Here is a 12,182-nt window from a genome sequence, read left to right as displayed (position 1 = left end):
GTTTGAGTACTGAATCTGATTCCTGAGAGGGGTTGTAAATCCCTCCAAGTACTTCTTTTTTTAGAAGATGTGTGGAACAGATCTTTTTTGTTAGTATCTTAGAAAAATTGTGTACCTTAATGGAGTGGGGGGATAATTTGAAATACTGCCTTATCTGGTAGGTATTTTTCTCTCTGAACTATTTGATCTGGTGAGAGGAACTTAAAGGAAAAAGGGCTACAGACCTTCTCACCTGGGAGCAGCCAGGCTGTTGCTCCTGGCCTCTCTCCGCTGTGCGTTAACTGGTTAGTCACTGGTGGCACTTGGGTAATCTTATAAATGGTGGTGGACTCTTGATGGTTTTGTAGTGTTAATTCATACTCTCTGGGAACTGATCTGAAGGTAATTATTTAGTGTCCAGTCTGTTAAGTTAGCCTGTCAATAGGTGTGTTGGTGATGGCTCTTTCTGTTTGCAGTGTTCTCAGATGTTCATTACAGCACATTTTTAGAAGGGAAGGAAAATGTTTACATGAAGTTCGTGTTATTTATGTCTATTTAGCATCTTCAGTTCAAAGCCCGTATAGTTCAGTGTTGCAGCAATCTACAGGTAGCAAAGCGTTATTTGTCATTCTTTAATACAACATGAAAACCAAGGTAATGAAAGATTGCCATATGCCTAAAGGGAGTTCGGAGGATTGCAGGGTGGAGAATTTAACCCCCTAATGTAATACTTTAGCTAGTCTCTCTCCTCATGCAAGAAGGAGTTGTTTTCTTTGATTGATTGTTTGTTGTTGTTGTTGTTTATTACCCTCTTTTTAAACTATGTAAATGCACACTTCAGATAGTATGGAAATGGGAACCACTATTATCCTGAAAAAAGTCTGCAGCACAAAAAGAGAAGAGTTAGGAACGGAAAAATTATTTCCTCTAAGAGTCTGCTGGAGAAGAGATGAAAATATGGTGTGCAGTTTGTTCTTGCAGAGGCCTAAACCTAAATGCCTTTAACAACACAGTTTGTTCTTGTTTTCATTATGGTATATCAGTGCATTCGCTGATGAACCATATAAACTTACCTTGTAGGTTTTCCTGGTGTAGTAGGGCTAGGGTCCTGTTGGGGTAGTTATAAGATATTCTATCAAAATACTGGTTGATGGGAAAAAGAATATCAGATAATTTCTGAAGCTGGAAGTATTTGTGCAAAAGTTATTTTCCAAACAGCTGTGTGAACTATAGAAGAGCCAAAGCGTAAATAAAACAAAATTCAACTAAACTTTAAAAAAAGGTAAATACTTGCTTTATGATTGGGTGGGTGATAGATTTAATCTTCAGAGAATTGCTAGAGCATTCTTACAGGAATTCAAATAAATAATTTCAGAAAATAATCTTTATAGAAACTTTTCATAATTTTTCAGATGGTTTCCATTTCAAAAACCGAAGGTGTGTGAAGCTGCAGATTTAGATGTTTAATGTCTAGCAGTGTTTGGGACTGTGTCAAGATGTAGACTGGTGTTTTCCAGTGTGTACCTAGAGCAATCGGAGTACGCCACGTGTGCCACTATGTATATTAATTTTACTGCGAGGGGTCAAACTGCAGGCGGTACAGAACAGTGCAGGGACTGTGTGTTGCTTTTCAGGGGATACAGCGTAACTCCACTTCGGGCTGGGCAGGAACACCACAGGCTTTCTCAGTTCTCTCCAGGCACAGGCTGCACTGGGAAGAATTGGGGCTGTGTGTCCAGCTGGCACCCGGCCGCCCTCGGCAGGAGCATGCAGGAGAGGTAACCTCTCCTTCCACACAGGAACTGCTCAGAATCCAGCGCTCTGCCCAGCTGTACTAATCCTTCCTTGCATGCATTCAGAGTACAGCCAAGAAATCACAGATTTAAATGTGGAAGTGCTGAAATAAATTGATGTTGCTATTTCAAGACTTTTTTTTTCTAGAGATAAAATTTAGCCTATAAATATTAACAGATCTTTTTCCTTTAGCCTATAAAATATTTTAAACCTGCTAAAAATATTTAGCCCATGCTAAAAATAAATCCTTAATTCACACAGTTATTTGTTTTAATTTTGTTTCCATATTTGCCATATAAACCTTTAATATGAATATCCCCATTTTCCCAATTGCAGTGCAAAAAGATCAGATAATGTATTTGTGTTTGCTGAAGGTGCCGTTTATTAAGGTTTATGTTATAGTAACATTCCAAGACCAATCAGCGCCTTATGTCATTTCTGGTATTTTTTTCTGCATTCTGAATTATGTTTGTGGGCAATGCTAAAGTCTTAATTAGTGAGATGTAAATAACTTCAGATAAAAAGACATTAACTTTAACTTTCCCTTTTATTTAGCCCAGTAAATTTTCATTTATTTATCATTCCCTCTATGGCATAGTAAGCATTGGAGGAATGCAGATTCAGAGACAGAAGATTAAACAATGGTCTTGAATTGTTTGGATTTGCACTCAACAGTATTTCCACGTAGTCACTGGATCAGTTGTTATTAACCATGCTTTATTAATCTACATAATAAAGATATTTTGCATACAAAGAGTGTACAAGGAGTACAGTATGTACAAAGAGTTCTCTCTTTCCAAATCCGTTCATAGCAATGATAAATTCTATATTCAAGCACAAGTCATCTTGCATAGATTTCTAGTCCTTTGAAACGGTCCTAAAATTATTCTTATTTCTTGACACTGCCAAGAAGTCAGTATAAAGGATATTAAATTAAAATAATTTCTCCAGGGTTCACTGTGTGGGAGAAGGGAGTTTTTATTTCCTTCTCTTCCCCATGTGATCACATAGCATACATTACGCTTTTTTTGGCAGAAAACCAACAGCATACAGTAGGGTATGAGGATGTAATAGGTAATTTTTTTAATGTGGGAGAACTGAAAATTTATTCTTTGTGTGCCTTACGGTATGATGCTGAACACACACTTAGAAAGTTTGAATTTTGGTAAACGTGTCCAGAAAGACTTTTAGAAAAAAAGGAAAGTTGGAAGTCTTTCCATGTTAACATGTTGTACAACTTGTTTTTGGCTTTTTTCTTGAACTGAGGACAGAGACTGGATGTGATGCATAACTTACATAGCATCTTTATAGGCTGAAAAGAAAGGGGATTTGTCCACAGAAGTAACAATGTAATATGATTATTTTCTATTTGAGTCTTTGTGAGGTAGTGTTTTAATAAACCTTACACGTTTTGTATGCTGATACCTGATATAGATTAGGAGCGTCCCTTTCTTTGGCCTCTGTGGTTAATCCTGGTTGAATTCCATTCCTCTGATGTTAAATGAAGCAAATGGAAACCCGTCTTGCTGTCTTCTGTTAGATGAAGTTACAATATTGTGTGGTGGGTTTTTTTTCAGTGCTTTATATATGCTTCAATCATGGAATTTGGGTAGATGTTTCAAAGAGAGGTCTTTTTTGCTTAAGGTGCTAGGATATTGCCGAGGCAATAGCTATTCTACATCCTGTTCTGTGAGAATACCTGAAATACTGTGCTTCTGGATCATCTTTCTGGACTGCAGCAATTCAGCTTTTCATTGGTGCTGATCCACTCCTTATGCTCAGCAGTTAATGGTCATCTGATTTACTGTCCAAGTCCTGCAGTTACTTGTGTTTTGGCTTAATTTTCTTTCCCAATTTAGCTCATGGCTTACTGAGACAGAGGTTTCCTCCAACCTAATTTTCCACAGAGGAAATAACAGTGCGGAAAATCTCATCGGGACATAATCTCCCTTTATTTTTCTTGTCATAGAAAAATCCTGGTTGAATGTTAGTGGATTCAGCTGGCCAGACAATAAGAAGTCCAAAACTCCAAATTATGCAATTTTTTTTTATTTATACTTTAAAAGCATATACGTATTTTTGAGAGTGTCTTGAAAGCTTTTAACAAAGCTCTTAATTTTTTCATAGAGAAGATTCAGAGTACCTGTTTCCTATCAATTAACTGGAAACTGTCTATTCTTGCCCTAAATTAATATTCTGATTCTTTTTTTTTTAATTTTATTTTTGATACATGTGAATATTGTGGTACATTCCCTGGCCATTCTGTCTCCTTTCTCTCCTCTCAGTGACCAGTTAATGTAATTTTCTCCTTGCCATTACTCTGTGGTCACGTTGTGAATGCTTTCTGGGCCTTTTGTACTGACCTCCCATTTTATGATAAGCATTGATACTCTTCCCCTCTCTTTTCCTTCCGATAGAGCTGTGTTTGCTCCTAGTCACAACAGTGTTTCTCTCACTCATCCTGCTCATTTACCAGCTTTGTCCCACTTTCAGTACAGGTTGCTTGATAGCCAGTCATTAAGAGCATGCAGTAGCAGATGCTACAGCAGTGATTGACAAACACATGGCAAGTACTGAACGATAACTTCCTCCCTGCTTCTCTCTGTCTCCAGTTAAGGGACTCTTTAACATTGGTACCATCTGCCTTAATGTGTCTGCAGATGCAGGAGTCTACATCTGAGCTAGTTAGTGACTTCACATTCACAGCAAAGAAGGATAAACTCTAAGTGTGTTTTGACTGCTTTATTTGAGACCTTCAGGTGAGATGAATAGTACCTTGGAACTGCATATTCCTCCTCACTACCTAGCAGGAGAGCGTAGCTGAATAGCCCAGATGTAGATGCGTAAAACTGAAATGAATCCTAACCCACATGTGTCTTCATCTCTCGCACCTCTACATTTTGGCTTCATTACTGACCCTCATTAATAAAATGCCCTTTTCTGAGGTGGTCTGCAAAACCACTACTTTTCACTTATTCAGTAACCCTAAGGAGCCATTTCTTTTATGATCCCTGTAAGAAATAAGCCAAGTGGCCTTCCCTTATTCATCTCAAGAGCAAACTACTCGGCTAAGTGGGCAGAAAGGATTGTATGGTGGTAGAAAAGTAGGATGAAACCATGTTGAAAATGAAGATGGCAAAAACTAGCAGGATAAACTGGAGGGAGAATAGGGAAATTACTGAACAGCAACAGAAATAAACATGTAGCTGATGAAGAAACACCTTTATGGCTGTACTGTTCACACTATGGACTTGGCAGTCATGGATTAATGGTTGAACTTGATCTCAAAGGTCTTTTCCAACTGAAACCAAATGATTCTGTGATTCTGTCTTTCTATTTCTGTGTCTTTTCCCTGAAAAAGCAAGTAGTGAAATGTCATAGACATTCTCAAGCTATCTCCTTGCTGTATTGCATATTTTACATGCTGTTCCATATAGATGGTAGCAATACTTTTACACAGATTTTCTTGATTGCTTTATTGAAATTCAGTAAGCAGTTTCATTACAAAGACGAAAGTTTACATGATAGGAGAGTTCTTGCTTTAACTGTTCTTTGTTTTCTGTTTAATGTTGAAGGTTACAGCGATTAGCAAAAGACCTTTCAAAGCACCTCCAAATGCAGGATAGCTGTTTATTGGGGAACAACAAGGTTTCTGCTTTGGACAGAACTTTAGGAGAGATCTCTCGTATTCTGGAAAAAGAGGTATTGTGATTGTTACTGTGTAACTTATGATTAACCTATAAACTGTGTTGCCCTCAAATGTCATCAGTTTGGATTTGGGAATGTTTTAAACATGGGTTGATGCATGACCACTGTGTAACAAGTGATGTCTGCTATGACACTTCTCTGTGGTGGTTGCAGCAGTGGATGCTTGTATTTAGACATCAAAGTTTATATAGATAGTTTTGCAGAAGTGCTGAAGATCCGCTTGACTGATGCTAGATCATCTGGATAATGACAAACTGTACTTTTGCTTTATTTTCATTAAGATTGTTTTTAACCTGGGCCATTTCAGTCATCTAGTTTATAGTGCATACCCATGAACAGCTTTTTACAAGGGGCCAAAACAGCTAGCAGACAACAGAGGAAAGAACTGGAGCCAGCTTTGCTATCACAGTCACCATGTTGTGGTGTTATGGCTGAGTTTTGAAGGAGCACAAATCTGTTCAGTTTTCCCAGGGTACAACAAAGCCAGTGTGTCTTTGATGGAGAATGAACGTATGATGTCTATAATACATATGGGATATTTCTGTGTTTCAGATTTTTTTAAAGTGCTATGTTTGTAGAACATTGTTCCGGTGTGTGGTAAATGTTGGATTTTTTTAATTGATAGCATAGTATTTGCATCTTTTTTTTACTGATTCATCATGGTCAGTCTGCTGCCACAGTGCTTTGTGTCTTGTAATGCGTTTTTTTTGCTCCATTAGGACCATGGTATTTGAGTTTTCAGCTGGAACATTGTGTTCTGTTCTCTCTAACCATTAGAAAATAGTTCTCTTTCATATCTGTGATCAAGAAATCAAGAAGAATAGTTCTGGGAGAAACCAAATGAATGGAATCTGAGGAGGGCGTTGCATCGTTGTGGTTCAGGATTGGAATCTGTAAAGATGAGAGCTCTGATGCTTTTCACAGCTTAGTCAATGGGGAACCCAATTGCTAATAGTGTATGTTTTTAAATACTGAACGCTGCCTGGGATGCAGAGGGTTCTGACATGTATTCTATTAGTTACTTTGAGCTGCTGATCAAGTTCAGTAGTGTTTTTGAAAGAGCTGTGAAGTTTTCAAATTTTGCAGTGTGTGTTAATTATTACAAAATTAACTTGTTACTTATTTCAAAGTACTGAAATCATGTTGTTGCATATGAAGACTATAAAAAGATGTATCTATTTTGAAAATTATCTACATAATTACTGAAAACTGTTTTTGGAAAGTGGTGTTGTATCCAGCCTCTCATCAATAGATGTTTTCTGAGATTTTTTTAAATGAGATGTGAATTGCAGCTAAATGTTACCCTTTAATTGTTCACAACATTTTACTGGTTGTTGAGTCTGCAGTGGGGAATTAAAAGATAAATTTGTTACTATTAATAGACCTGCATTATTTTGTTGTTGGTTTTGGTTTTTACCTCCAAAACATTATCACTGGAGAAGTATTACTATATACAAATGTCCTAATCAATAAGGTCAAAAAAGATTGATTTCAATAGCTGTCACTGTGTTTACGGCACAGATCATATATAGTCATTTATAGAAGTGGATAGTAATTCTCTTGTTAACTTGCAAGTCAAGAAATCAGCAGACACATCTTACATGTCAATGGGTAGTGAAAAGAATCTTGATGGTGTCAGTCATCGACTGAGAGGAGGAGACTGACACTGTTAATTGAATTTCCCTGGAGAGCATAAAAATATACCATAATGTAGAAGGAGGAATGAGGGAGTGGGAACCACACAAGCTGTCAGCCTGTGTGAGCTGATAACATTGATTTACCCTTGCTAATGGCCTGGGTTGAATAAAGAATTGCCCTGAGGGAGGACAGAGTTCACTACAATAGATCCTTGCCACTTACTAGAAATTCTTCAGGCTCAGAAGTCGTCATGCAAAAGTATTCTAAAATAAAATTGATCCAACCCCCCCTCTTTTCAGTCATACTGTGAAACATTGCATTTTTCTTTCGTTAATAGTTTACACTGACAGGAAAATGTATTTATACAGTCTCACCAGGGAAGTATTTGTTTTACAAACCATGAAATAAAATGCTGAGCTGCTGTTGTAATTGTAAATAAGAAAAATAAATACCATTAAATTTCTCAAGGAAGGGTTATGCAGCTCATAAGAAATTCCATGACTGTGCTAAAAAAGCATTGAAGAGTGGGGGTTTATAATATTTGTGCAAACGTGAATCACAAAAAAGCCATATACAGAAAACTGGCAGCCATGTCTCACTGGGTTTTGTCTTCAGGTAGAATTGAATCAGACTAACAGTTCATTTTTGGACTTATCTTCATCTGTTGTGTTTCGTAGTAATAAGTAAGGCTTTTTCTCACTTCTGAGCTTCTTTTATAATGTGAGAACATTCTATGATGAGGCATGCCTGCATGATTGTTGTGGTCAGACTTGCTTTTGCTTTGCATCCCTTCCTGGTCAGCTGGACGTAACCAGGTTCTGCACTTGGAGCCATGTGATTTCACCAATATAGCAAGAGTTTGTTTAATGTAAAGTAAAAGGTTTTTATATCGGTGTATCCTCTAGATACTAAAGTTGAGAAATCTGTCTCTTGGGCAAAGATGCATCTTAGGTACACTATTTTTTGAATTCCTGCCTATTGTAGCACCATACCTGCTTCTCATTAACACAGAATTCATAGGCTGCTGCCAGTTCCCCATGCAACACAGCAAGATCTGCAACTTTCACTTTGAATCCAATGCAAGATTTGAGTGCTAATAAATGAAAGAGTTATTGCTTTGCTTCACACGGTTGTTAGATCTCCAGATACATCTTGGTATGTCCACATTGGCTTACTTGAATGAAGCCCTACAACCACTAGAAGTATTGTGCCCTATGCCAGGGAAGTATTTGCAAGTAAGCAAGTTGAAGTACGGGCTTTGAAGCTCTGACATGGAGTATGGCCATTAATTGCCTAAAACCTGTGGTTCACACGTGCATTAATTAAACAGAGAAGGTATTATAAAGTCATAAACCATCGTGTTGTTCCAGTTTCAAATAGATTTGTACCCCTTACGTCATATGTCCTTGCATATGTTGCTAGCAACATCCGGCAGGAGGCACAAACCCCAGTGGTATTGTCGGGATGTATGTACAGCATGTGCTGCTAGGGTGCTGGTTTGGGTGTGTGCTAGGCTATTGGAAGGCAGTCCTTGGGTTTTGTGCATAGTCTCTCATCCTTTCTGGCAGAAATCCTGGGAGGGAGTTGTATTTGCCTTCACCTGTACTTTGTTTAAAAGTATATTAAAAAAACAGACATGCACACAGAGACATAACAGCAAAATGTATTTAAACGTTACCAGAAAACCCTGGCCTGATGTTGGCAGATTGTTGTATGGGACTCTTGAAGCTCTTAATAAGATCTGATAACACTCAGTTTGAGATCTCCTATGAATGGGCCTTTGATGCTAAAAGAAAAACTCCTGTACCCTCTTAAAGAAGGCAGAGCTGATGTTTGAAACTGCAGGACTAAAGAAGGTTTCTGCCACAGTTATTTTGGTTTTATACCTGTTCATTCCTTGATGGTCTGCTTTTACACATCCATTACCAAGGGCAGCAGTGTGTTTCAGCTGTGTATGGAATCCCAGATTAGCTGCTCAGGTTTGACTTGAGCACTCATACAGAAATGTTCTGTCAGAGGGAACACTTCAGAAACCAATATATTTAAAGCTCTGTATCCTATTACTGTGACTACATGTACAGTTTTAAGTTGCTTATGCTTTCCCTCATTGTATAGATTTTCTCATTATGCGTTTCTTTCCCTTGATGTTTAGAAGCGAGATTGACTGATTAAAAAACCAAAACTGTTTGCTGCTGCATAGACATTATACTGACTGAAGCGCCCATATTTCTAAGGCTGTGAACCTGACCTGGGTCAGAGGTTACTGCCTCTCAGATGGTCACCCTTAGAATTGCTGACACATCACTTCCCTAAAGTTCTTCCTAAAATTTGGGGTTTAGAGGGTTTTTGAGGGCCAGGTTTTAAAAGTCCTGCTTTTAAATGTTTTTATATTCTAGGTGATTTTGGTAGGTCCGGGCTAGGCAGAGATGTCAGACACCATTATTCAGACGAACGTGGCAGGATGCTGCCTTCAGTAAGGGCAGTGATGAGCAGCTGAGGGTAGTAGCCTTTTCACCTGGCTCAGCTGTGGCTAAAACACTGCAGTTAAATCATTTTAGTTAGATTTGTACAATGCTCACATGTGACATTTAGACAAGCCCTTAATGTGTCTCCCATCTTGGCTGGGAGTATGACACAGAGATGCAGTATGATTGTGAGGGAACCTCGTCGTGGTTTTTGGAATCCAAGTGCAGCAGTTGATCTGCTCAACTGGAATTATTTTTATATGCTGTTTCTCATCCAACCACTACTTTGAAAATTATCTTTATCACAACACAAGTTACAAGATTCCTTTAACTAAGTGGTTTGACGGAAGATCTTAAGAGATGCTTCTGAAGAGAGGGGTACAGCTGCAGGAGGAGGATGGAGGTTTTATAGATGTCCCTGCCTAAGCAGACAGTACAGCTGAAGCTCACATCCATCACAAGGCACAAAGCCCTAACAAACAAGATTTCACTGGTTCTGATGTTTGTAAAACTTACTACGATTTTGTACAGTTTTGAGGATAGCTGTGTCCCTACTCTCCTTCAGGTGCTCTTGGTGCTGTGAAAATCCAAGTGAAAAATAGTGTGCCCAAATTAAGTTGTTAAAATGTGGAAGTAAAATGGAACCAGAAGAATAGAAGGGGAGACTTTTAATAAATTGGGCCATGGCGCTTGTAATTACTTAGGAACTCTCTTCATACTATGTATGAAGTCTATGTAGCTGCTTTGCAGTAGGCTACATTTCAAGATACTTACTTTTATTACTAATTCAGAATAGTAGCATTTCAGGGAGAAGAATATACTTTGTTAGAAAAAGTGTGATTTTGTAACTAAAAAAATGTGTGAATCTGAGCTATTAATTGACTGCAGTCTTTTAATACTTCTTTTTAAAAAGGATCTCAATGCTTATGACCTCTAAAACGTACTCTCTCAGTGACCATTAATGGTTTGGTTTGTGCCAGGCAATGTTTTTGGTTTTGTATTTTTTAGATAGATTTTTCAGTGTCCTGCTTCAGCAGTCGTGATGTCAGTTATTTACATTTCAGGAAAATGTTTGTCATAGCTTTCAAATACATGGGGACTGTAGACAGACAGTGTTTATCCCATTGTAAAGCCTGTCAGAAATGGCTGGCTTTAACAACACGGTCAGGCCTGGAATTTACATTTTATTCTCTAAACTGTCAGGCCCACTGGGTATGCTGACCATAGCCAGTGTGAAGATTAATAGGCCAGTTTTTGGAAGGCACACTGAACTGCCAGGCTGGCTACTCCAGATTCACAACCACCCACCCCCGATACAAACTCTGAATCACCATAAACTGAAAAAAAACAAAATTAAAAACTGTTTTAAGAACTAAGGCATGGAACAAAAACAGGGTTACATGGAACACTTGTAAGCTTTTGCCGTTCATGAGAAATGTCTTCAAAAGTTTCTATGGACATGTAAAATCGTGTGTGTCTATAAGTATGTATATGGCATGTACATACAGACTAAATAGATTTTAGAAGCAAACGCTCCATGCTATAAATACTCAATATGGTTACATATTTAAGTATATTTGAGAATACAGTGGGAATTGCGATTCCCAAACTCTGACGCATTTAATTCTGGTGCTGCAAGTATTTGTGAAGCTGGCTCAAGCACCTAGGTAGCTGCATGTTTCTTCTGTGGCAGAGTAGTGTAGCCATCAAAGAGAGAGTTCAAAGAGACTGAATATAATGGCTGGATTTGATTTTTCAAGACCAGAATTCTGGACCAGCTGAAAGGCAATAATGTATCTTTAGGCTTTCCTTAACTTGCTCTTGATTATATTTTAACTGGATAATGCTGCACATAATCATTGTTACATTTAATGAGTATTAGACAAGATACTGTAATTTGATATCAAACTTTTGAAGGAAGTTGAATTCATAAGGCTAAGCAAGTGTGACATAAGTAGGTAGTGTGGTTTATGCTAGATTATGTCACTGGAAAAATCAGACTAGCTTTAAAGCACACAGGCCATAGCGTAAGGTTTGTGATTTATTATTTAATAATTGAAGAAAACTCTCAAGTGTGAATTAGAAGCAGCAAATTTTAAACCTAAATCTTGACTAAAAAAAATTGGTCCAAGTATAACTTAGTTCTCTTAATCAGCTAGACTCCCTAGAAGCAAGGATGATCAGTATCTCTGAAGAAAGCAGGGGTGTTAGCAGGTGGAGCAGTGATTCAGCAATCTTTTCATAATTAATAATTCTTGTATTTGGAGCATTGAAAGTCAGCTGAGAATAAGACGGTAGCAAAAATTTGTGGTCCTAAAACAAACGGTGGTGATTATTTTTCCACATAACATTATTTTGGTTGGCTTTTATGTAGGAAAAGGGAGGGATGGAGAGAAGATGGCAATAATAGGTGAGTTTGGGAGTTGTGAATGGGATAGATTCCTCATTTCAGTAGCAGAGCACTTCTGTAGCCAAGCTACAGTCACTAGTTCAGGTTGTTAAAGAAAACTACCTCTCTAGAAGAAACCCAGCATAAAGCTTCATACATTGATTCACTGAAGGCTGAAGAAATCACAGGAGGTGTCAGCTTATCTGTCA

The 12,182-nt window shown here is 38.0% G+C and overlaps 1 protein-coding gene across 6 annotated transcripts in view; it reads left to right on the top strand.

Moving 5' to 3' along the window:
* The window catches only part of SCAPER (S-phase cyclin A associated protein in the ER), a 165,958-nt gene that overhangs the window by 85,377 nt on the left and 68,399 nt on the right, over positions 1–12,182 (top strand). For all 6 annotated transcript variants that reach the window (XM_040600067.1, XM_040600061.1, XM_040600063.1 and 3 more), the window contains one exon: positions 5,349–5,475. In XM_040600067.1, coding sequence (XP_040456001.1) covers positions 5,349–5,475 — 127 coding nt within the window. The remainder of the gene's footprint in view (positions 1–5,348; positions 5,476–12,182) is intronic.

Source organism: Falco naumanni, chromosome 7 (genome assembly GCF_017639655.2).
Source record: "Falco naumanni isolate bFalNau1 chromosome 7, bFalNau1.pat, whole genome shotgun sequence".
Classification (NCBI taxonomy): domain Eukaryota; kingdom Metazoa; phylum Chordata; class Aves; order Falconiformes; family Falconidae; genus Falco; species Falco naumanni.
Note: the sequence above shows the minus strand (reverse complement) of the source record. Positions and strands in the feature narration are given on the sequence as shown.